Source organism: Ambystoma mexicanum, chromosome 14 (genome assembly GCF_040938575.1).
Source record: "Ambystoma mexicanum isolate Mex_15411 chromosome 14, UKY_AmexF1_1, whole genome shotgun sequence".
Classification (NCBI taxonomy): domain Eukaryota; kingdom Metazoa; phylum Chordata; class Amphibia; order Caudata; family Ambystomatidae; genus Ambystoma; species Ambystoma mexicanum.
Window position 1 is genome coordinate 393,615,489 of NC_090940.1, and position 27,252 is coordinate 393,642,740.

At 46.8% G+C, this 27,252-nt stretch overlaps 1 protein-coding gene across 1 annotated transcript in view; it reads left to right on the plus strand.

Moving 5' to 3' along the window:
* The window catches only part of LOC138526814 (neuroglobin-1-like), a 255,568-nt gene that overhangs the window by 165,640 nt on the left and 62,676 nt on the right, over nucleotides 1-27,252 (plus strand). The window contains exon 4 of the mRNA XM_069637512.1: nucleotides 18,071-18,151. Within this exon, the coding sequence (XP_069493613.1) occupies nucleotides 18,071-18,151 (81 nt within the window). The remainder of the gene's footprint in view (nucleotides 1-18,070; nucleotides 18,152-27,252) is intronic.

Genomic DNA, 27,252 nt, shown 5'->3' on the forward strand with positions numbered 1-27,252 from the left:
GCAGACCAATCAGGGCTGCGAGGCGGGCTCGAAGCGAAGCAGGAAGCGGTCGGGCATGGGCAGGGGAACCGCGCGCCGAGTGCGCTCTAGGTGCTATTAAGCACAATTTAGGAAATGTTTGGGAAAGTATGCAGGTGAGGGTCTGGAGACTCTTACCTCGGCCAGGGTGGCTCAGCAAATCACCCAGGTGGAGCTACGGTGTATACATCGAGCAAAATGCATCTCAATCCACCAATCAGGTTCACGGGGCGGGTTGGGAGGCAGGAGGAGGGAGGGAGAGGGAAGTGGGGAGCCGGGGAAGCTACACTGGGCAAGGCCGCAGCACAGGCACTAAGGGGCACCCAGATGGCAAATGTAGGCCCAGGAGGGTCGCCACAAGCAGCCTCACTTACCTGGGGCTCAGGATGGCAAAGAGCACCCAGGTGGAGCTACGGTGTCTACACCGAGCAACGTGCATCTCAATCCACCAATCAGGTTCACGGGGCGGGTTGGGAGGCGGGAGGAGGGGAGGGAGAGGGAAGTGGGGAGTCGGGGCAGCTACGCTGGGCAAGGCCGCAGCACAGGCACACAGGGGCACCCAGATGGCAAAGGTAGGCCCAGGAGGGTCGCCAAGGGCAGCCTCACTCACCTGGGGCTCAGGATGGCAAAGAGCAACCCGGTGGAGCTTCAGTGTCTACACCGAGCAACGTGCATCTCAGTCCACCAATCAGGTTCATGGGGCGGGTTGGGAGGTGGCAGGAGGGAGGGAGAGGGAAGTGGGGAGCCAGGGAAGCTATTCTGGGCAAGGCCGCAGCACAGGCACAAAGGGGCACCCAGATGGCAAAGGAAGGTAGGCCCAGGAGGGTCACCAAGAGCAGCCTCACTCACCTGGGGCTCAGGCTGGCAAAGAGCAACCCGGTGGAGCTACGGTGTCTACACCGAGCAACGTGCATCCCAATCCACCAATCAGGTTCACGGGGCGGGTTGGGAGTGGGAGGAGGTAGGGAGAGGGAAGTGGGGAGCCGGGGAAGCTACGCTGGGCAAGGCCGCAGCACAGGCACAAAGGGGCACCCAGATGCAAAAGGTAGGCCCAGGAGGGTCGACACAAGCAGCCTCACTCACCTGGGGCGCAGGATGGCAAAGAGCACCCAGGTGGAGCTACGGTGTCTACACCGAGCAACGTGCATCTCAATCCACCAATCAGGTTCACGGGGCGGGTTGGGAGGCGGCAGGAGGGAGGGAGAGGGAAGTGGGGAAGGCAATACAAAATCTGCACATCCTAAGTACAGAAGTGCATGTTCCCGAGGGAAACTGGGATCTTAGTACTTGGTTTTGGGACTTCTTACGGTCTTGGGGATGGAAGCTTCTCTCAGTCTTAATGGTAATCCTTGGCATTCTGTTGTTCTGTTGTTGCTGCATACAATGTCTTCCTGCCATATGTTCGATGTTAGGGGGATGTTGTGCTCAAATTGCAGAAACATTATGCCCGAAAATGCACACACCTGAGAAGATGACTAACGTATTCGTGATGAAGGATATTACTGTCAAAGATCTGAAGGCGATTGATATATCTGATGGATGTGATTCAGGATGTACGGACATTGAAACATGGAGTTACGAGTAAATCGACTATTTGTAGTAAAGCTCTTGGCTTAGGCGAAAAGGAGGGTTTGTTAAACGGTAATTGTATAGTGCCTCCTTTATATTTATATTGGCCTAAGCCTAGTCGCTCTACATGGAAAACCGTGTTGCAAAGTTCCGATTTTGGGTTGACTTTGCCGCCATTTTAAGACTCATCCGCCATTTTGATTTCCAACTCGTATGTTCTTCGTTCTAAAATGGTGGACTATGTTTTCAACTTGCAACCAGTCTTCCCGACCTTTGAGTTCTGTCAATGTTTAGACTGTGCAAGAGCCGACTGTTTAGACTAGACAATAAGGCCTTGTACCACATATGAACTGTTGTTTAAGTGTTGTCTGCGCTCACAAGATTCATCCTTCAATACACATTGAGGACAATGTAGAACAAACCTCGAGCATGGACACAGGCCGAACGCAATTGTAAAGGGATAGTAAATGATGCTTACTGCAGGATTTGAGAACATACATTACCATTGTGCCTCCATGGAAATTCAAACCTATGTAATCCTTTGTATAACATTGTATGATCCGTATGTGAACTAGGCACGAACTCTAGACCACAAATTATTAACGTGAAGAGAGGCCGGACAATATTATTCAAAATTGTATAAAAGCACGAACGTTTAGACGTCCAGCACTCGCTCACCTCTCTCTGTCGGACTGGTACACATTGCGGGGTGTTGGGAGCCAGATCGCTATCTGTGTTGCTTTGTAAACTGTACAGTAATAAAAGATCTGTGAATCTTTTTAGCCCGTGATTGGTGTATTTCCTTTGTGGTACTCAGCCTCGATATTTCCTTGTTCTTTCAGGGTCTTCCCATATATTGAAATCCCCCCCTATGATTAGGTGCCCTGAACTTTCGACATTTTAGCCATCGTCCCCCTAAGGAATCGTAAGTGTCCCTGGTTAGGTGCATACTCAGAGGCAAACGTGAACTTCGTTCTCCTAATCTCCCCCGAAACCAATAAGGCCCTCCCATTCACATCAGACCAGACCCTGGTGACCTCCATCCTCAGGCCCTTTTGCACCAGGATGCCCACCCCCGCCTTCCGGAGAGGGCCCCACCCCCAGAATTCTCCACCTACATGCCGACATGGGATCCTACGTTCCTCCCCCTTAACATACTTGGTTTCTGGGATAAACAACACGTCCAGAACAGACCTTAGGAATTCCATTGGCAACAGTGATCTTTTGGTGGGTGAGTTTAAACCCTTCACATTCAGAGTGCCAACACATTGAAGACTATCCCCCCATCTATTACTCCCCTGTTTGCTCATGTTATCCCTGTCCGGGGTGATCTACCCATCCCCTCTTAGGCTTCATTGCATAGCCCTGAACCTTACACAAACCTAATTCAAGCATTGTAGCATCCAGTACCATTCAGGATCCACCCACCCCTCTCCCCCCCTTCTGCCACCTCCCCCCCTCCCACGCCCCCTCCACCCGGTAAGTTTCACTGGACAAGAAACCGAGCCACCTAAAGGACCCCCATCCAACGGAGGGCCTCTGCTTATCAAAGCACTTAGTCTTGAGCCCCCTTGTTGTCACCCATTACACACCCATGTCCCCCTTTAACTCTCCTCAATACTCTCCACATCCTCCACCCCCACTCCAAAACCCTCCCATAATGAGGTCCCAGAACACCTCAGCACACGTTGTCCCCACCCTCAGGCAAGCGCGAGGCAAAAAGTCCCCCGCGCCACCAGGATAAGGCCCGGAGGGGTATTCTGCTTTGAGAGGATCCTCAACAGTACGAGATCATCTGTTGCCCTCGACCCCTTTCCCCAGGGGAGTGTTCAGTTTCCTAAACTTCTGGGAGCCCTGATTCGTCTCCTTGTCCGGATTCCCCTCCCCTTGATGATGTATGGGGGGGGGGGGGGGGGGCCTTTCATTCTCCCATAAGGTCACACATCGCTCTCTTTATATCTGACTCTGATGTGAGTTTATGTTTACATCTGTCCACTTCAAAGGACATGGAAAATGGCAACCCCCACCTGTATCTGAGTTCCTTCTCACTCAGCCACTTAGTGAGGGGGGCACAGAGCCATCTCCTAGAGAGGTTAAGTGATGACAGGTCCTGGAACACTGACACCTTCGCCGCACCAAACATCACGGGCCCTTTCTTCTGGCTCATTCCAGAATCTGGAGCCTATCGCCTATCACTGTAGTTATGAAAGCAAACCAGTACCGATCTGGGGCTGTTAGTGCCCTCCCCTGCCCTCTGTATCCTCTCAATCTAAACTTCGTCAATGGCATTATTTTCAAAGATAAGTGTGGTGATGGTGAAGAGGGCTCCACGTAGATCTTTCTCCGTCTCCCCCTCTTTCTCCGGAATACCGAAAAAACTGAGGTTATTGCGCCTCTCACGATTCTCCAAGTCGTCCACCTTCAAGATGATTTCCTCCTCCCTTCTTTCAACTTCCTTGAGGCGGACGTCAATCTGGGTCTCCAATGTATCTAGGGAGGACTGGTTGTTCTCCACCTCCACCAACCTCTCTTCCATCTTGTCTATTCTGTAGGTTATCTTATATACTATGCCCCCAATGTCCGCCCTCATGCTTCTCATTTCTTCAAGGAGGGCCGCAACGTCCCCTTTGGTGGCACTCGCGTCCTCGTCCAACTTTAATCCCGGGCTCCTCTCTGGCGGTCTCATATCTGGGGCACGAGGGGTGAATACAAATGGGGCCAATTTCTTCCTCACGTCCATGCACCGACACCCCACTTCTTTTGTCCTTGCTGTCAGACCCCAACTGAAGGACGCTCTGGTCAGCATTGCCGCGCTCTCCGGGCCCCGGATGGGAGATAATCCGGCTGCCTCCCCTAAAACCGATCTGTCCCCAGTGGATCTGGGCAGTGCCGCACCATTGTCTCTCCTGGAACTTCCTCATGTATCAAGAGTCTAACACGTCCTGCGTACTGCCTTTGCCTCCTTCGGTCGACAGATTGTCGGGTACACTACGTGTTTGAGATTCTGGGGGAGGGTACCCAACTCGGGGCTGGGGGGCCATTCCCCCTTGGGGTCACCGTTCTCCTCTGTACGATCACGCCTCCGGGGGGGCAGCGTTGGTCCCTTCTATGCCTACATCTCCATCGGCTCGAGACTCACTTTGCTGTTTCACTTGTGCCGGGTTCAATGTAGAGGGCCCTCTGAGGCGCAGCATTTGAGCCGTGGTCCGCTCCGCTATCATGCCTCTGTCTAGCTGTCATTCCTCTGAGTGTCCCCGTCCCTTATGACCCTCAGAGCCTTCCCAGGCGGGATCATGGGCTACCTTTACGACACCACAGGTGCTGGTCTTTGGACCCCCCTGGTCCAGAAGAGGGGCACACACCGGCTATGGTCAGGGCCTCTCCGACTGGCTTGGTGTCTTCCCTGTCCTTGCGCATGCAACCTCCTCCCCTGTGGTGGGCACACGCCCCAATGTCGGGGGCCCACACCACCGGGAGACGACTCGGACAAGAGCTGCCAGGACGCTCCTGCCCACACCAAATATTGTCTCATTGGGGCTGTGTGGAAGCCAGGACGCCGCCTCCACTTCAGACCCTCACAGACCCAGGGGATCCCTTGCAGCCCCCGTGAGTGGTCCTCCGCACCTCAACAAACACAATCAGAGCCACCTGTGGATTATGGGTGACCTCTCTGCGACTGGGAGTCTCTAATGGGGAGCGTTCTTCCGCCTGCTCATGTAGTCTAATGACAATTCTTGGTTGCAGGATGCCTTTTCTGTTCAATACCCGGGAAGAGGGCACACGCCTTGATGCCACGGGCCCACGGGCCCACCCCTCCACAGGTGTACAGCTCTACTCAGGGGCTCCACCGGAGGCACACACCAAAGCTTACTGCACAATGCTGGTGGTTATATGGCTCCTCTCTCTTGGATCATTCGTGGTGGTCGATGAGTACAGCAATATACCTCGTGGGTGCCTTCATACTGTCATGTCCCTGCTAGAGGCCCCAGGCTGTCAAGGGGGCCACTGTCTCCCCGTGCCGTGAGATCACTACACTAGCATGATGTAGGCTGTCAAGGGGGCCACTGGGGGGCCACTATCTCCCCGTGCCGTGAGATCACTACACTAGCGTGATGTAGTTATGGGGGTCAGTACGTTTTTCTCCCCTCACCCTTCAACATGATGTCGCTGTTCACCTCGCCATCATCCAGCGTGTGGGTTCCCAGCTCTCCATGCCATTCCTCCACCTTTCAAACCTGTTGCTGTCCAGGCATAGGGCCTCATCACGACTTCGGCGGTAACCCTTAAATCCGGCGGTAGCGCTATTACCGCCGGATTTAAGGGTCCGCCGAATCAGGGCTTCAGCGGATTTCGCCCCAGCTCTGAGCAGGGGGGAAATCCGCTGAAAATTCGCGCTATTACCGCCGGCGGGAAATCCGCCGGCGGTATTAGCGCAAAGATTCCCCATTGAGCCCATGGGGAATGGGGCATTCCCGAATGGGCTCAGTGGGGAATGGGGACTTACATTACCGCCGAACTCGTGATCCGGCGCTATTAGCGCCGGGGGGTTCGGCGGTAGGGCTAATACCGCCCGCGCTAATAGCGTTACCGTTACCGCCCAAGTCGTGATGAGGCCCATAGGCAGCGCCTCTGGCTACCTCCCTTTCGTGGCTCCTGGCACCTCCCTCTAGGGAACGTTAATAGGATCGTAGCATCAGTGCCCTTTCCTCCTCATCAACGGCTCGATCACATTCCCCAGCTCAATGCAGGGCTGCACGCACTCCGGTGAAAGTGGGGATGATGGCTATTGTTCAGCATAATCACAGAGATGTCCCTCGAAGCATCTGTGTCTTTAAACGTTCCGCTGTACTCCTCACATACACGCACATGTACGACTGTTTGCACGTGTTGTGTTCAATCCGCACCACGGGCTGCGGTCTGCGAATGCCACAGAGCCACTCCTGCCGGAGGGGGCCATGGCGCACCATGCGACTCCCGAGCAGGAGCGTATCACCTCCGAATCAGTCGGCGGGGTGGGGGGGGTGACCTTCTCTCCCCTTCGTCAGCACCAGGGCTGGCTCACAGCTCCATACGTAACACCGCTTACCGCTCCAGTGGCTCAGCATGTCCCTTTCTCCACTCACTGCTGGCCACCCGGTCAATCCACATTGCCCCCCCCCCCGTGGCATCAGAAGTGGGGCGATCACTCCTGTGCGACTTAGACACGTTACCGATGTCTCAAGCCTTCACTAGATGCCTTCTCCGCCCCGCAGATCACCTCAGGAGTTCAGCAGGCGACCAGGCCACCACGCCTGCAGCACGTTCGAGGAGGGGCAGTTACGTTTGTTTTCCAAGCCAACCTCCAAATGCTGTTTTCTCACGAAACCGGGGCCGAATTTCTCCGCTTCTGGGACAGCAGGTGCTGGGGCACTTCATACACCTCGCTGTCCCTTCTACAGTGGGGGTCAGGGGGTCATAAGTGGGAGCTCAATCCACTTTTTGGGACCGTGGGACAGGAGATACATGCGATCAAGATTTGGCAAAGTGCCATACCAATCAGTGCAGTGGAGGGCTAACAGACAACCTACGGGCCTGCAGTAATCTGTCACCCGCCCTCAGATAATATCCCTAGTATCAGCCGCCCACTTGTTAGGCATGCCACGAAGGTGGCAGACTATATTACGGACTGTAAAATCAGCTCATGTGCCAATGCAGAGAGCTGGCTTCATGTTGCTGCTGGACCTGGAATCACCCCAGCTATCCCCACTGGGTATACAATGCTTCACACAGACCATTTACAGGGCCAGGGAGGTTGGGGTATCCTTGATATACGCTGCTTCACTTCTGGTTCATCAAATTGTGAACTTCTCTTTGTTAAACGTTCTACTAATCCCAATACTACCATCAATATTATCTTGATTTATCATCCACCAGACAAAATACCTGACCTTTCGGACCCAGCTAAGTGACGTAATCCTCCCCCTTCTCAAACCTTCAGCCAAGGTGATAGTCTTGGGAGATTTGAACGTAGGATTATTAGACCCTACGGATACTATGGCTAACTTGGTCAACTCAACTTTAACAAAGTTTGACTTCCAGCAATATGTTGAGGTAGCTACACATTTCAAAGGTAGAACACTTGATTGGTTGGCAACACACAATGTCGAGCTTTCAGAGATTGAGGTGTCTCCCTGTACCACGTTTTTGTGCATTTCTCAGTGCCCATGGCCCAGCAATTTATGAAAATCACAGGATTAAGGACATGGACAAAATGCAGGAATCTACACAAACTGTCCCCTTCCGACCTGGAGCCCCCTGTAATAATTTGCCCAATCTTAACAAGGCTAACAATCTGGCCTATGCTGACCAAGTCAGTTAATCTTTTAGCACCTGAGAAATCACGTCTCACAAGGGCTGCACCCTCTGAAATATGGTTCTCAGTTGAGATCCAAAGACTCAGACAAAAAGAGGGCATTTCAGCTCTCGAAAAATGACCATTCAGCAGATAATAAAAATAACTATGCCAATGCTGCAAACACATATACAATGGCCATTCGCGAAGCCAAGAAACTGTACTATGATAACAGAATCGAAGCCGTGCCTCTAATACCAGAGAATTGTTTAAAATACTAAAAGAGCTTGAGTCCCCATGCCCTGCACCAACTGAGATCAATAAGGACACCAAATGGTGATTTAAAAAGTAGCTAACACCCGAGAAAATATGGCAGCTAATCATACCATCCTGGACACCACGAGGGTGGGTACAGAAAACCGCCCCCATCCACACCCTCTGATCCCACCGTTCACCTTTAAGACAGTGACGGAAGAAGTTACTGTCCAGCCTTAAACCCACCTCCTGTAGAGGAGTTACCTGCCCGGCCTCTGTTGTTAAAGCATGCACATTTCAACTTACTCCTCTTATTACCCAATGTATCAACTGTTCCCTTCAAGAAAATAATGTTCCAGCCCTGATTAAGCAAGCATGAATTTCTCCACTACTGAAAACAACATCCTTATACCTAGCCCAACCAGAAAACTATCGCCCCCATCACTAACATCGCTTTCTTATTGAAGATCATAGATAAGGTGGCATATACACAGATTCAAGAATTTCTGGAGTTACACAATATACTGGGTCACAAGCAATCTGGCTGTAGGGGTGCCCATAGCACCAAATCCACTTTGTTGGATTTGAAGATGAATATTCTACAGCATTTTGTCAAAGGTAACTCTGCGTTATTGATGCTACTCGACTTATCCTCACCTTTGATTTGGTAGACCATATCGTACTGGTGCAAAGACTAAGGAACTCAGCTAATTTCTCCCCAGAATCAGCAGAGTGGATAAGCCCTTTCCTCTCTGGACGTAAAGCTAAATTCTTCCATAACGACTCTATGGCCGAGGACTACTTGGTCCCGTGTGGAGTACCTCAGGGGGGGGGGTAGGGTGTATTTCACCTACTCTTTTCAACATCTATACACTTCCTCTCTTTGAGATGTTAGAAGAAAAGGGGCTTCTATATGCAAACTATGCAGATGATACACGGTGCCTGATCCCCCTCTCAGACAATTATGATAAAGACACTAGCACTAAACAACATCTACTAGCTAATTGAATCTTGGATGACAGACACCCATCTGGCGCTCAATACAAAAAAAACTGAAATCATGATTGCAGGCATGGCACCAAATCTAAGTAGGTTTGGCACAGAAAACTAGGCTTTCCCTTACTTAGGCTGTATTATAGCCACACTCCAGAGAGTTAAAACCTTGGGTGTTGTCTTAGATCGAGAACTCTCGATGAAAGCTCATATCAACAGCCTGCGGTCCAGCTCAGCCTACTACCTAAAGCTGTTGGCTGAAATTAGGCCTTTTTTTAACCATTCCAATCGTGCCACCATTGCCAGGGCAATTATTGGAGCATGCCTGGATCATTATGCAAGCATATGACAGGGTACTGGAAATGGCTTGCTTGCAAGTGCAATGCGGATTGTGGAAGGCTTAAAGAGATCTGATCATGTATCTAACGCAAGGAGGTCCCTGCACTGGCACCCCGTGGAGAGCAGAGTCACATATCGAACCCTCTGCTATTGTACGTTCCAAAAACAAAACTATCCATAGTGGCTTTGGGGTCCTTCTCTCACTCTGTGCCTAGATGTTGGAACGCCCTGCCCCCGGATTTAAGAGAGTGTTCCAGTTTCCCGAAATTCAAACATGACCTCAAAACCTTTCTCTTTCACTGACGTTGCATTCCTTTGGCTCTGTGCTCCTTGCCTACCCTTCTGTAGCTTATTTGTATGATTTTATGTTTGTAAGTCTTGTTGCAGCGCTATTATGCCTACGTGCCGTGTCTACATTGCCTGGGCAATTATTGGAGCACGCCTAGATTATTGTGCGAGTGTATTACAAGGTACTGGCAAGGGTGAAATGGCTTGCTTGCAATTGGGTCAAAACATTTGGTGCGGATTGTGGAAGGCTTAAGGAGATCTGATCATGTCTCTAACGCAAGGATGTCCCTGCACTGGCTCCCCGTGGAGAGCAAAGTCACATATCGAACCCACTGCATCACCCATAAATGCCTGTACGGAAAGAGTCCTAGCTACTTAGTCGAGAGATTGACTTGGCTTCCCGATCAGAGAGTTCGTCACTCCACCAACTCTCACCTATTGTACGTTCCAAAAACAAAACTATCCTTAGTGGCTCTGTGGTCCTTCTCTCACTCTGCACCTAGATGTTGGAATGCCCTGCCTCTGGATTTAAGAGAGTATTCCAGCTTCCCGAAATTCAAACATGACCTCGAAACCTTTCTCTTTCATTGATGTTGCATTCCTTTGGCTGTGTGCTCTTTGACTACCCTCCTGAAGCTTATTTGTATAATTTTATGTTTGTAAGTCTTGTTGCAGCGCTATTATGCTTACGGGCCCTGTCTACACGTTTTACAAATTAAATAAATAATTAAATAAATCCCATCAATGACACTGCGTAATGGTTTCCAAAGCGCTTCCCGATGAATTCATTATGGATTTACAATCTTCTAACGCCATACTTATTATTGGTAGGGATTTTAAAGTTAAAATGGGGAGTGGTCCCCTGCCTGACATATTCGATGAGACGGAAGACACTTTGAATAGCATTGCAGCCCCAATATGTCTGACCCTCGAGTGGGCAAGAGGGGTTTAGAATTGTTCATTTGGCTCCAACAGTGGGGCCTCTGGTCAGTCAGTTGTTGAGTCCCCAGTGATATTCCAGGAAATATAGACCTTCTCTTTTTCCAATGGAAACTCCACCATTGACTATTTTGTGTTTTCCAGTTGCTCAGTGAAACTCAATGAAGGACTTCCACATCGTGGAACACATACTGAGCGATCACCATCCCTTGGTTTTAAGACTGAAATGGCAGGGCTCCCCAAAGGGTGTGTTCAATCCACACCTAAATTGTAGAGCTTTGTCCCATCAAACATAGACTGAGGGGGTTGCATGTGTTAATATCCCCGCAAAAATATTGCGATACAAAAATATTGCCATATTTTTGCAGTGATATTGAGCCATGGACCCTGCGGGGGACACCCCCGCAACCCCCACATTATTTTTAAATGTGCAGTGGACACCCCTGAAACCCATGCTCCCACAAATTATCCCCCCCAAAAATATTGCCTATGGCGAGACAGACGACCATATGTACGGCAATATTTTGGTGGGGATAATATGTAGGGATACCACTGAGGGGGAGAGGCGTCAACAGTATTATTATACAAAAATCGATTATTACCAGTAATTTCAACCCTATGAAGTCACTCCTAAAACCTTAGAATAATGCCAAACATATATTGTACAACTATAACACCTGATCACAAGCATTTCAAGCCATTTTCTCATTGCCTGTATGAATTCGGGTGGAGCTTGCAAGATTGGGTGGTTTAATAAGGCCTGTACTGATGCTAGGAAAAGGTTAATGCAGCTATATAAAGATCTGCAGATACCCAAGTCATGGAATATCAGTGATAGAACTAATTACAAAATGGTTATTGCAAAAATGAAATCCGAGCTAGATCGCAGCGGCTGGGAGGAACTAGTGGTTGTGGCTGGAGAAAACAACTCAAGGAAATGTTGCAAGTTAGTTACCCATGGTCCAGCCCACCAAAGGAAAGACTTGGGCAGTGAAATAATGGTGCAAGATAAGGACTGGATTGCACATTTTTCTGCCCTTTACAAGAGAACCAGTAGTCCGGCTCTGTCGGGGCCATTTTTACTGACAATTCGTCCATCCAGAGATCTCACGATTCGTGACACCCCAAGGTCGGAACATGTGGGCTATTTGTTATAATGAAATCCCGGAGGCCATAGCCAAGCAAAAATTAAATTGGAGCCCAGGTCCGGATTCTTTCCCGGGCAGACTTATTTCGAGCTGAAGTAAAGCTATCGGCACCACTATTAACTGTAGGTTTCAATGCTATTATACGTTCTGAAAGGGTTCCTAAATCCTGGCAATCGGCCATATATTATATATACTCCAGCCGATCTACAAGAAAGGGGATTGGCAGGATCCTAAATCATATAGGCTGATATCCCTACTGGATTGTATTTTTAAAATCTTTGGCCGTGTGTTGCTGGCTAAATTAGAAGATTGGGTGATGAAAGACTGAATTCTATCCAGCGTTCAACTTTGGTGGTTGGCACAGGCGAGCAGGTTTTAAACTTGTACCTCCTGATCACAAATTCTATATCAGAAAGGAGCCTACCTTTCTGGCATTTATGGACCTGAGCACGGTCCAAAAGACGTTGTGGGACGTGCTCGGGTCCCTGAATTGCCCAACTGAAATCCTGAAAAAATTGGTCATGATTCACCAGGACATACTAGCTTATGTCAGGAGTGGCAATGAGGGACGATGCACAGATTATTTCAAGGTTTAGGCAGGAGTCCATCATGGCTGTGATCTCACTCCGCTTTTGTTTTGTTTATATATTAATGGTCTTTTCATCTCAGCCCTGGGGAAGCAGGTCATGCTCCCTCCTCTCTCCCCCTGCACCCATGCTATGGTAAGTGCCCCCTGCCCATAGTTATTTATTTATTTTGCTGCCAACAATTAATTTTTTCTTTTCCCCACCCTCCACCCATAAATATATATTTCTTTTCCCGCCCTGACCCATGTATTATTCCCCCAGCCCCGAAAAGCACATATCCTGCAGCTTTTCGTTGCATCCTTTTCCTGTCCTCCCACCCACCCTGGCCAGTGATTGGCCACTCCAACTAAAAAAACAAGGAAGAACTCCTAAAAATGCAGAGAGGCAGAGGGATTTCTTTCCACCTCAGGCCTGAGGAAGCAGGTTGTGCCCTCTGCTGTCCCTCCTCTTGCACCCACGCTATGGTAAGTGCCCTCTCCCGCCCGTAGTTATTTATTTTGCTGCCCACAATTATTTAATTATTTATTGCCCAACACATGTAATTATTTATTTAGCTAACGACCCACAATTATTTATTTTTTTTCCCACCGCCATCCGTAATTATTAATTCATTTTCCCGCCAGGACCCATGTATTAAAGGGGTAGTTCACTCAAAAATGGTTTTGTTTAAAAAGATTGGACATAATGAAAATGATATATTAAAGATATTTTGTTTAATTTCCTGTGTAAACATGTTGGGAAATCAGCAACAAAGTCTGTATTTGTATTCCCCTGGAGGCATCCATTTTGTAGATTTTATCAGCCTCCTGTGTTAATGTTAAGCTTGCTCTCGCGGCACTAATCAAGCAAAAGCCCCCTATTGTGATCTTTTGCTTATTACTGCCGGAGAGCAGAGAATGCTGGCAGGTTGCAGCTCGAGGCTTGTTCCTGTGCTCCGGCCAGTTGAGTGCTGCCCCACCCCTATTTTCATTCACTCCGGCCACCGCAATCCTATAGTAATGAATTTGGGTTATGATTTCCCAAAAATGTTATATAGGAACTTGTTTTAAAAATGTTTTTTATATACATTTTTCATTAAGCCCAACCTTTTTAAACAATACGATTTTGGAGTGAACTACCCCTTGAATATAGCCCGGCCCCAAAATGCACATATCCTGCAGCTTTTTGCTGCCTCCTTTCCCCAAGTCACTCCCCTGTTCTCCCGCCCAGCCAGAATAGTTATTGGCCTCCCCAACTAAAAACAAGGAACAACCCCTAAACATGCACAGAGCCAGAGGGATTTCTTTCCGCCTCAGGCCTGGGGATGCGGGTCATACCCTCTCCTCTCTCCCCATGCACCCACATTATGGCAAGTGCCCCCTGCCCATAGTTATTTATTTTGCTCTCTGCAATTATTTAATTATTTTGACGCCAGTAATTATTTATTTCCCCCACCCGCAATTATTTATTTTCCCATTCACTTTCCCTGTATGACCCATGTATTAATCCCTCTGGCCCTGAAATGCACATAGCCTGCAGCTTCTCGCTGCCTCCTTTTTCACAGGTCCCTCCCCTGTCCTCCTGCCCACACAACCAGTGATTGGCTGCCCCACCTAGGATGTTGCCCTCTCCTTGAAGGGCCCCAGGGCAGCCTCTGCACGAGCAGCCCTTCAAGGAGAGGGCAACTGGGTGGGTAGTGCAGCAATTACTGTACTCCATTGAAACCCCACCCCACCACTCTAATTACCTTTTACAAAAAAAAGCCTACCTGCGTTTGCCAGCCATTTCTCGCATTTAGCCATAAAGTGTAAGATAGCCATATTCTGCATATAGCAATTGCAAAGACTAGCCACACATCACACTTAGATGGATTGATGGGGGGAGGTAATTTACCTAATTTAGATTGACTGCTCGGAACACTAATATGTCAAATAACTGCTCTGCCCCCTATAGTTAGCCACTGTGTTCTGCACCATAACTAATTTCTGTTAAACGTTGCCATGCCCTATAACTAGCCACCGTAAGACCATCCCAGTGGGAAGCACAACCTTTACTGTGCTCCAGAGACCCAGCCACTCTTACATTACTACTAAGTAAACAGTACTAACATAGCTAGACTCTGTGATATGCTTCATAGTTAACCATTGACCTGAATTGTGGAAGGAAATGTGTTGCACCTACATGTATGCTAGGGGGCTGGCGGCATGCAGGATTTAGATGTACTTTGCGTTAAACAAAATGTGTTGCACCAAAATGTATTTTGAGTGCAGGAAATGTGTTGCAATAGACATATTGGGAAGATTAGCAATGTGTCTCATTTGGATAGATATGTGAAGATTAGCCATGCATCACATTTAGATAGACTTGTGAAAATTAGCCATGTGTCACATTAAGATAAATTTGTGAAGATTATTCTTACCTCACACTTGGATGGATTCACCTTGCGTCACATTTGGATAGCAACGTGAAGATTATTCACCTAGAAGAACACACAATGTACTAACCACTGTACTATACATGGCCATGGGCTAGCTAAACAACACACAATCACACACCCAACATAACTAACACTTGCATACAACAACAATCCCAGGCACTAGACCTTACCACTACGGACGCAACATGCCATTGTGCACAATCATAACATTAAATACTATCCAATTTACACCTAAAACACACAAACACACACCCAACATAACAAACATTTGCATACAACAAACAACCCAAGCATTGGGCTCAGCCTTACGTATACAACAAGCCAGTGCATGCAATCAACCCATTTGCAACCCAACACACAGAGACGCCAGTTTCTCCTGGTTCTGGACCTAACCTATCCCTCTACCCTCACTAACAAACCCGTCCTCTTTCTTGCAGAGCCAGTGCCTGGAGACTCCCCCTGGGTAGTAATAGTGGACGGTATAAATCAACATAACTTAAATTACTTTTGAATCCAAACGGGGCGGAGGATCCCAGTCTTAAGATTGCCATGAACTGCACCAAACAATGCCATTGACCTAGATTGGGGGCTTGCTTTCTTGGAGAACGAGTTAGCAATCCAACCCACGCTACACTGGTTACGTGTCTGGAGCAATGGGAGAGCTTCCCTTACTCAGAAGATTAAAAAAGGGTTGTTAGGGAAAACAAATGCTCTTGATATTCCTTGGTTCAGCCACATTAAAAACCTGCTAAGCAACATTAGTACCCGGCGGGGGAGCGGCTTTGTCCACCCAGCCAATGGGGACGCTCGGAGCGGGGGCATTACCATATATCGGGAGGATAGCTCACGGGCAAAGTGCTCGCCCTCGAAGAAAAACATCATGGAGCAGCACAGGTTCCATCCCCGGTCCGTGCTTAGAAACCTCTGGGTATTAAGCACGTTATAAATAACATATATCATATATATATAATCGCGCCGCTCTGAGCCGCTCAAGTCTGGAGGCTGCCATCTCCCCCACCAGGGAACAAGATAAGTGTTCCCTGTTTTTAAAAATAATACAACCTGTTAGGGTGCTTGAAAATACAAACCAACACCCCCACCGAGTGAATACAACCCATCTGCTTGTGGCCTTGGTCCCTGCACAATCACTGACTGGTTGCCCTGAATCCAAGCTTACTGCATTGTGAAGACACAATTTTGGGTGTCATTATGAGTTCATTGGTTCAGTAAAAAACTGGTGGTAAATAGTGGCAGTAAGTTGTTTTTACCACACACCCGAATTCTGAGTGTAGAGGAAATGTGGATTATTTACCTGCAGCATCATCCTACACTTCTCCTCCAAAAATTCTGCCGAAATCCCCATTGAGTTCTATGAACTCCAAAAATGGGGAATTACATCGCCCTACTGCCACTTGTCCATGGTAACCTCACGGGACCACGTGGCAGTAGTGGTAGACGATTCTGGTGGAAATTTGGCAGAATTACTACTGAATTACAGCCAAACTCATAATTAGGCACAATGTGGACTGAGGTTATAATCAGCTGCGACTGTCCACATGCTCTACTGGAATTGTTCTTGCAATGGATATGTGGGGGCGTGCCAATTTAAAACTTAACTGCACGTAACACCACTTTGCACGTACCTGTACACTAAAGCATGTTATGCGCGATCCGCGTGTAAATGGAATTTGAACCGCAAAGTAACCCTAAGTGCAAGTACCGGCCATGACACGTCCCAACGCAACGCAGATCTAGCCACATATACCAACCTTTGTGCAGTCCTTGTCCCCGCCATCATGCACCCCATCAATACTGCAGGCTGTCACCTGCAATCAAGGCAGCACCCCAGTGACACTCTGTACGGTCCCCAGTAACTCCTAACTGCACCCAAATAAAATGTGTTACATGTCATGTAACTCAATTCGGCCCCCGGTAAACATGCATGCAAACCTCTGTAAATGACAGCTGCACCCTGCTAATCTACATACATGCAGCCCAAACATCAACTGCGTGCCAGCACCCGTAAATTCCTGACTGCACCTTACCTTTGCGTGTTGTTTCCTATGTGATTGGGACATTGAGCCTCATTACGGCACAGGCGGTAAGGGGTTAACGGCGCCGTAAAAGGTGTCGGCGCCGTTAAACCCTTACCGCCAAATTACGAGGTCCCTATGCGGGTCCCGACCTTAACGGCTGGTTTTACCAGCCGTTAAGGAAGGAACCCGCAAAGGGACCTTTGAGGTAATTACGGTACCGTAATTACCGCAGTTTCCCCATTCCCATTGAGCACTATGGGGGCAAAAATGGGAATGGAGAAGGGCCAATGGTGAATGGGGAATTACCGCCCCGCCAACCTTGGAATGGGGCGGTAATTCCGCCATTCACCATGGCGGAGTTAGTAAAATACCGGCGTCAACCATGGCGCTGATAGCGCCATGGTTAACGCCCGGGTCGTATTGAGGCCCATTTTGTGTCGTTTCATGTGGCTGTAGGATCAGGAGCTTTGCATGCCTCTTTCACAAACGTCACGTTGCGCGGTCAGATCCTTGAATGCTCGTTTGTGTGCGCATTGCTGGGCGTGCGATTTGTATGCATTGCCTGTTGCTCGACACACCCACGTAAATCCTTGTTCTTCCTCATTATGCATGAGGAGTATGCATGTTCTGCCCGCTATTTACTTTGCGTGGTATGCATGAGGAGTATGCATGTTCTGCCCGCTATTTACTTTGCGTGGAGTCTCTCACAAAGCGATCGACTGCACACAGACGTGACGGGGCTGCGCCAAGTCCCGCAAGGGACGGGAAGAGCACGCAAAGTCAGTTCCATGAATGGACTAAAGGAGTTTTGCGCGCTGATTAGTGCGCAAAGTTACTATTCCGCACGCAAAGAATTCTGTAAATCAGTCCTCATCTCTTTCAAATATAACAAATAATGGTGTGTAATGTTTTTCACTAGAAGTTACTTGAAACAAATAAAATGTAGACAGTTTGGATTGTTTTCCTCTCAGCAAATTAGGGGTGATACGAAAATGTACAATATTTACTGAAATAATTAGGCGAGCCTGCAAAAGTCTTTATTAGAAAATAGGGACTAAGATGTGGCTCGATGAATCAATCCCGTGCCTGGAAAAATCTGAGAGGCTTCTGATCCGTGGTTGCTCACTTTTCGCACACGTGTTTCTCTGCAGTATGTTGGAGCCGAGTTCATTTCTGCTGTGCAGCCAATTCTGAAAGAAAAATGGACCCCAGAGGTGGAAAACATTTGGCAGGTATGTATTCAAATAACACCAGCACTTAGTTGAAGAAGTGTTTATTGCAGACACTTCAATGAAAGTTCCAAATATTTCTAGACCTTGCACAAATCCCTTGTTTTTCATTTATACACAGTTTATCCTACTTCATGAGCGTTTTAATCCAGTCTGCACCAAAGACAGTATTTGTGTGGTCAACAGTTTTGAAGTAAAAATGTTTTGAAGTAAATAATGTAAAACATTCAAACCTTTGCTAAGTTAAATAAGAGTGTTTAGAATTGTAGACTAATTGTACATTATATACTGTCATCGTTCAAGGGCCCAACAGACATCTTGAAGTCAGATAGATTGCAAAAAAAAAGCATTATTCCGTTCAAACGCGAGGTTTGGAGGATGTCTAACCAAACAAGGATATGTCTAGGTCTGGAAAAGATCTGGGGCTAAACTAATGTCGGGACTGCCAGGACTCAGGGCTAGCTAGCCTTTTGTGTTTGCAGCCCCTTGAACTTCTATCCAGGGCTACAACCTAAAGACCAGGGGCTATAGCCTCCTCAGCCCCCCCCCCCCCCCCACAGCTCCATGCAACGCCTCTGGAGGTTACTCTGTATAATAGTGGAGGGTCTACAGTGAAATCAGGCCAGGTCTCTAGCGGGATTGTAGCCAGTTCAAGCATCCCAAGTCATAACAGTTTGTGCTCAGAATGTGGCTTTCCTGAAAATGTCATATACAGTCAGCTTTGGCTCCCTGCAAGGGCCAGGTAGGTTCCAAATGACAGACATCAGAGTTAATTTCTTCCCGGTCTAGCCAGCATATATTGTCAGGCTGCAGTCATTATGTGTGCTACCCAGCACAGAGCGATTCTTTGGGCTTGTTGTTGATGGGTGTCTTGGAATACTCCAACCTCTGCTGCTGCTTCTGTTGTTTCCAGAGAGCAGCCATGGTGCCTTCCTGGTTCAGGTGGTTAGTACATCTGTTGGTCCTGAGTTGCCAGTGAACCCACCTGGGTTCAATTCCTCAAAATGCCTTGCACTGTGGCAAAATATGATTGAGTCACTTCTTGGCTCTTCTTTTCAATAGATCTGTGGGTTTCAACTTCTCAACAAATCTTCGGGGATCCATATCTAAAAGGCCTCATTGTCTTATTAACTCTTTGGGTGAATCATGTTTCCCCTCTTAAATTGATTAGCTGCCCCTCTAGAATCTGTGTGCTAGCTCCTGGCTAGAGTTCACGTCTCTTATTCTACTGTTTTTCACAAGAAAGTTTTATTTATTTTGCAATTCATCAGAAGCTGTATTATGGCTTCTGGTAGCCTCACTTTCTCTCTGTCTTTCTTTCTGTTTGTCTTGGGTTTTCTAGGCTTTTGGCCCTAACAGTTTCTCAACTGAGTTACTAAGACTCCCCCATATCACTAACCCTTATCTACTGGTTACACCCCAGGTCTGGCCCCACAGGTCCTGAAAAAATGATGGTCTGGAGGGTTGCCCAGAGCAATGGCAGAGGTTCAGATCAATTCTAAATTTTCAAGCCATCACCTCTTTTTGCTGCAGTCACCCCGAGTGAGGTGTATATGCCTAGACGTGGGTCCCAAGCCTGCTTGGCCTAAAGACCCAAACTACTCCTCACTGATGACGCCCAATGAGGCCGAAACATGGCAGGGGTTGCTTGTGGTTTCGTGCATGAGAGCTCTGACCTAGCATTTTGAGCCGTACTGCCCCTTTTAGGATGGGACCAAGTTTGATTTTCATATGGGCTTTCCCCTTTCTGTATTGGCTTGGCAGCTGAAAAACAATTCCAAACATCACCTCTTTTGTTCAGCTTTACCCCACTGGTCCCCTTGACTGCCTCTTAGCACCCCATGCCAGCTCTTGTCTCGACCAAGGATGGTTGCATGCACTGGACCTTTGTGTCCACTTCCACCATCCCTCTGACCCTCCTCCATCTCCCACCTTTCTCTTTCTCTGTCTCCGATGCTCTCCTTCCTGCTTCTTCTACTTCAACCCCCAATGCCTTCCTGTCACTGGTATTTCTTGCCTCCCACTTTTCTCTGGTCTTTCCTTCTGCAGCTCCATTGTTCACCTTCTCCTCTCTCTCTTACACTGTACACATTCTTCACTCAAATCCAAACTCCCTTATTATGGGCTTGTCTCTTCTTTCACTTCCTTTTTATAAATAGGCTCCAGTGGGCATTGGAACAATGAGGGTATTTTCGTGTACACCTGTGTTCCGCTAATGTGTCTGCCCCAGGATTGGCTGGTGACCCTTTGTCCTCGCTTTAGGCCATGTGTTGTTTTATGTCCAGTTTGTCTTTTATCAGCCCCCAGTTGCACAGGCCAAGTATTCAAAAGGGGAATCAGCCCTTTTGGAATCAGGTCAGGGGTGCTGTCATGGCAGCCATCTGATTTCACCATGGTTACTTAAATTCTGTGCGAGTCTGTTGTTCCCTCTGGATGGCGGCTCACATCTCTCTGCTGTGCGCAGTATGTTTGGTGCAGTGGAGAACAAAAGGTAAAATTGTTATAGTGTTTGCGTGTCAACATGTGGACCACCCTTACTGTAATGGTCTCTTTCTCTAGCTCTGTCTTATGTACATGAACCTGACCCACAGATTGTGATGACCTCTTTCAGTGCCTAGCTCTATAGCTTTGTGGGTGTCTTTGGCAATGTCTGTGACAAAAAGGTCGGGAGCAGCCCCATCCTCCGGAGTCAGCCTCACCGAACAGTTGCTCAAACAGGTCCCCAGGACTCCCTCACCCCAGCTACCAGCCTCATTCTTCTTATATTTAACACACCTTGAAAACTAGAGAGCTGATATACACCCCATCAAAATCCCAGGCAGGATTTAAACTGGGCCCATTGAAGCCATGATTTGGCTGTGTGCTCAGTTATTAAAAAACTGATCGTACAAAAAGTAAGAAAGGCATGAGACCTGCGGGTCAGAGTTGCAACCCTTGGGACTCCCTTGCGACCCCACCTTATAAAGAATGGTTACTTTTATTTTTTCACCCCAAGAAAACTGGGTGCTCCTGGCGTAGCAGGCCCTCCTGCAGCACGTGGGGACCTGCAACACCAGGTCTGGTGGGTCCTCGGTCCAGTCCTCACCCATCAGGGTGAGGCTGGGCCAGGGAGGCACTCAGCAGGGGTTGGAGCTGACCGTGACATGTGGCACATGTCACGTTCAGCTCCTACCGCGGCTTCCTTGCAGATCACATACAGGAACCAGGAAGCTCTTGTAGCAGCTTCCTGGTTCCTGTTTGTGAGAAGCACGGAGGAGCCGAGGGGTCCTGGAAGGAGGGACCGAAGCTGCAAGAAAAAGGTAAGCAGGCGTTTTTCTTTTGGTAATAGGGTGTTTTTTGCATGTGTGAAGTGCATGTCAGATGTATGTATGTGAATGAGAAGTAATGTGTGCGAGAGAGAGAGAGAGAGAGAGAGAGAGAGAGAGAGAGAGAGAGAGAGAGAGAGAGAGAGAGAGAGAGAGAGAGAGAGAGAGAGAGAGAGAGAGAGAGAGAGAGATGTGTCCCCCCCCCCCCCCCCTGTGTCTTATAAAGTTTCTTGTGTATGTGGTAGCAATCTACAACCACTTATGCAGAATTATTCTGCTAAAATGAACTGATGTGTCTTAACCGAGCTTGCAGTTTATCTGTAAGTCTCAGGGTTTCTGGACATCACCCTGAACCCTCTTAGTCAACCGGTTTCTGCGGAATCAATGTAAGTGTGTCTGTTTTCTCATTAATTAGGGTTACAAATCTATAAAGACAGCATAGTTATTTCTGTCAGTGTTCTCCGTCTCGTTTGATAGGAGTTGGTCTCTTCTCTTCAGGTTTTCTTATAATCTTGATGCAACCAAAGCCTTTTTCTCGCAGGGCTCCCAGTTGGTGCCCGGTGTCTGGGTCCGAACAGTATTTTCCACTGAATGGCCTCAAACCGATCTCATCTCATCTCAAGCTCCACTCTTCTCAGCAGAAGTTTTCTTTCTGACCTGGTTATTTTGTCGTCATGTTTACTTGTGCCTCTCGCGTCCTTGTAACTGCCTCACTCCGGCACTGGACATGTTTTCTTACCGTGGCATGACATTTTGTACTGTATTGGTGTTATAGGCATCACCAACACGAGGAGTGTTCTTACATGGGCATAATGGCCTACATGGGTACTCCTTCGAGGACGCTTAAGACTGACATTACTATAGTTGGTCCCTTTTGATAATGGCGCAGATGAGTGCAACATTGCTGTGAATTAGAATGCTACAGATGGGAAGTCCTGTGGCTTGGAAGTGTTTGCTCTATACTTTCCATCACTCACTCTTTGGTTTGACCTGTGTTCTTAAATGAGCAACTTTTCCCCAGAATTTCAGGAATCTAATATCCATCTCAATGGACTACGGGGGATCCACTGCCAGATTTTGAGTGGGTGTGCCAACAATATGGGCATGTTTTCTTAGTGTTATAGCATTCCTTTATTGGCATTATGGGCAAATCCAACAGGAGTACATTCTTACAGGGGTAGATCCGCCATTGTCATATTATCTTATAGTATATTTTCCAGAATTATGGAAAAACCAAACAGGAGTATCTTCTTATGTGGCAATACTGGAATATATTGGTGCAGCCAGTCAGTATGGACACACATATGGGCAAAGCCAGCATGAATATTTTTTTTTTATACTGGTATATTGTGGGCAAATGTTTCATAAAAATGCATTGGAAAATTCTCCTGTGCACCGTTAGTGACTTGGCATCTATGACATGCTACCCTGAAAATCGATTGAAAGATGTGCAGATTGTATCCATTCTTTTCACAGAAACTGTGCTATGAAAGGACCATTTTAACCCATTATGCCCCCAAACCCTCCTTGGTTGGTTTGGGCCCCCTGCTACACTCAGTTACTAATGCACATTTATGGAAAATATTTATGCCCCAACAATCAAATAAATCACCAGCCGCCACTGTAGTGGTAGCTGAATCATATTTACATTTATAACCGGGGAATTTTGTTGATACTAAATCCTGGTCAATAATTTAATTTTCAGGCCTTGCTCGTGCAGCATTTTTGGGTTTCAATTCACCATTTTTCCCCGACACATCTAGCTACCTATACCCTGATCAGCATAGATGGAAATGTTCTAAGCATTTAGCCTATCCTCTTATATACCACACCTATAGAGAACTCGTTTACCAGGGATAGTTAATAGCAGAACCATGCAGAGGTAAGGGTCACTATGACTGAGAAAGGTTAAGAGAGTCATAGTTACACCTGCCGTTTATCCGCGCTTCATTGAATTTCTTCAATTTAAAGGAATTACTTTGTGTCAATACCCACTTTAGGCCTTTGCACTACTTTGTTTCAGTAAACCTTTTGGTTACCCCTGGTCTGCATCAGTTCTAAAATAGCTGCCAGGCATCGCCCGTGGCAGAACGCAGCCCCCAACCCAGAGAGGGGAGTGCAAAGAAGAAGCCACTGCAGCAATTCAGAGGAAGTGACCAGCTCACTTCCAGAGTGACAGCCACCCTAGAGGACGTAGCCACATTCAGGCACAGCAATCCCTTGCAGTCAATCCATATCCCAAAGTTATAGATCTGACTTGTCCACCTTGGAGGCCTGCTGCGTATATGGATGAGACCCAGCACTACATTTATACCATCATCCCTGGATTCTGAAGGACCAGTGAGAGGTCACTGGATACAAGGAAGAGATTTCTCTGTGGGGCTCTTCCAGGGTTCTCCTGTATTGTTTACATTATCAGACTTGATGAAACGAGGGCGACCATCACTCCAGGCCCAGTGATATGAACCCAACTCCCTTTTTATCAGATGAGGGCTTCTTTGGAGTTGCAAAAGGAAAACACTGATAGTGTAATTAGGGCTCTAGTCCTGCTCCATTGAAACATCCGTGTCCGTGGGCTAATTTTAGCAAATAAAGGCTGTAGCAGCACACAAATATATCTTGCTTTAGTTTATTTAATTTCAGTTTTTTTTAACTTTATTATTATTTATTATTAGAAGGAAAGTGTTACTAAGCATAGACATTTATTTGTTTCATAAATCGCAAAGTCTCATTCATAAGAGAAGGCTGACCTATATTTTGAATACTTGCCTGTGCTTCTTCAAGGGTCAAAAAATGATGCTGGGATTGTAATAATTGACAATCATCATCATTGCGACCCTTTATTCAGCAATATTACAGTTCCATCAGATCACACAGCATATGTACATAAAATGAACATTAGCAAAATCACAACATATTAAATTGCATTTTGGTTCAAATATCTATTACATAGAAACCAGGATCCATCTAAAGAAGTTGAAGTTGCCACGTTTAAAACCATAAATAGTGTATTTGCAGTGTTTAAATAATGAATGGTCAATGCAGTCTCTCTGATAATGTTTTCTCCTAAAATGTGGTGAAATCCATTTTCCCCTGACTTTTTTATATAGTGGACATAATAAAATAAATAAGTGATGCTATTTTGCGCCTGAACATAGATTGGACTCTGACGAGCGAGAGAAAATTAGCTATTAGTAGCCTTGATTGTAACCAAGCTGGCAATGGAATAAGATGGACAGATCGTAACATTAGCACAAGAAGTAAAAAGCTGGCTTGTTCTTTTGAGGAATGCTTAAATGTACATATTGGGGGATGAGATTGAGACATGGTATCCAGGTTAATACACGAAAATGTGAAAACAAAAAGAGAAGTCTAGTATTGCCGATAAAAAAGAATGCTCGACCGTTTGACACTGAAATACAAAGAGAAAAGCAAAGATTACGTATTTGTATTTGCTATCTGAAAAAGGAAGATATGCCAAGTCTTAAAAAAAAAAGCCAATATTTGTAAATTAAAAAAACAAATACAGAAATTGGGTAAAATTATGGAGAAAGTTGAATATTATGACAAATTTGCAAAGAATGATAATAGCCTTGAACAAAAAGGATACTAAAAACGTATGACACATTTTAAATCTGGCAAAACCTTCTACTAAGAGCTTAATTGTTAACCCAATTGCAGAGAACGTCTGGCGATAATTTATCGAAGAAAAAATGAACAAAGAAGACAACACAGAAATCCCCAGTTTTAAAAAACATAAGTGACAAATGACATTCAAAATTGAGGATAGGATAGCCCATATAACCTAACTAAATAACTTGTGAGCTCCTGGGCCGAATGGACTTTCCTCAGCAGCCATAAAGGGAAATCAGGAAATATGGGCTATAGTCTTATGTGACCTTTTTGGAAAAAATGTAGGTAGAGGTGTATCCCTGGGTCATGGACCAAAGCTATAAATATTCCTGTGTACAAAAGCAGTGATCGGTTATTACCTGAGAATTACCGACTGTTATCCCTCTTTGACACCACAGGAAAGATTTTTGTAGGATTTGTACTAACACATCTACAAGCCTGGGTAACTGACCAAAACATTTTACATCCATTTCAGATGGGATTCCGTAAGGGATCTAGCACTATACATAATGTGCGCCTTTTAGATGTAGTTATGGCTAAAGCAAGAATAAGGGGCAACCAGTCAGTGTACATAACTTTTATCGATTTCCGCACAGCCTTTGACCAGGCTAAACGCGGTTTGTTATGGAGAAAACTTCGGGTTTTAGGCTGCCCGAATGGCTCCTTCAAATAATTGTGGCCCTGCATACTGGAACTATAGCCCAGACACGCCATAGTGACAGTGGACTTTTATCTGGAGACATCCCCATTGATAGAGGTGTCAAACAGGGATGTATGCTTGCGGCACTGTTATTTAACATCTATATAGCTGACCTCCTTTTGAGAATGACAATGTACGCCAAATGTCCACCAAAAATTGGCAATTGTGCCATTTCAGCTATGCTCTATGCAGAAGATTTGGTGTTATGTGATCAGATACTTACGGGGATGAAAGCCATGCTGTCGGAGCTTGTGGGTTATGATGAGTGTTGATGTTAATGTTAAAGGACATTTGTACAGCGCACTATCACCACCGGAGTGGTCCCCTGGCGGCTCTGGAAGAGGGAGGGTGAGTTAGTGGGAGGAAGCTGGAAAATTGCAAGAGAGCAGTGATGTGCTGTTGGCAGCCTCAGCCCGGTGGGTCCGTTGGCTGGGCCTGGGGTGTTTGCGGCCGGTAGTCGTCGTGTACTGTTGTGTGAGTCTATGTGTTTTTTTTGTTTTGTTGTTGCAATGTAGTGAAGTTTGTGCGGTTTGTTGTGCTGTAGGTTTGTGGTTGTGTTTGGTTTGGAGTTTGAGAGGTGTATGCACAGTGGGAAATTGTTAGTGGATTGGTTAGTTGGCATTTCTGTCTCGAAGTCAGGTGCTGGGTTTGCGTAATCTCCCCAGATGGGGTGTGGGAGCATTTCTGCATTTCTGTCCTGATCTGGGTCTGTCCGGTACTCACAGTCCCTTTCACATCTGGCCTCCACTTCCATCTGCTTCCTTCAAAATAGGCTAACGATTAACCTTAAGAAACCAGAAACTATGCTAGTCAATGCTCATCATGTTAAAAAAAACAGTCTTTGATTAGTGTTCTGGGACATATAGAATTCCCCCAGCAGTACAAGTATCAGGGGTTATCAGGAGCCGATTACAACAAAGACACAAAAAGCTAAACATATCTCCCTAATGGTGCGAAGCTTTGTTTACCTACACGCCAGTTTTTCGTTAGGGGTTATTCTCAATCTATACAAACAATGGTCCTGTCCGGTAGTTTTATACGGTTTGGAGGCCTGGAGGTGCAGGACTTGGATTGGCTAAAGGCTATAAAGGGGTATTTTTGGCATTGTGCTGCACTTGCCACCATCAACATCTATTGAATATATTCATCTGGAATTAGGATTATTATCGCCGAGCACAATGGCGATCAAACGAAGAGGGGAGCTATTTATGAAAGCTAAAACATCTCCCACATGCCCCATATTGAGAAAGATAAGAGCAAACTACTGTTTTATACATGAAACTAGAAATTATGGTGGCTTCATTAGATTAGTAAATAAGCTGTTTCATAACCTTGATTGCGTCCCCAATTTCCAGCGGTGGTCTAATTTTAAAATGTTAAAAGACGCGTTTTTGCAGCGAATGAGTAAGTGGGATTGGGTCTCAAACTATGAGCATTTATAGAAGTTGAAGAATTACAGTCAAGCC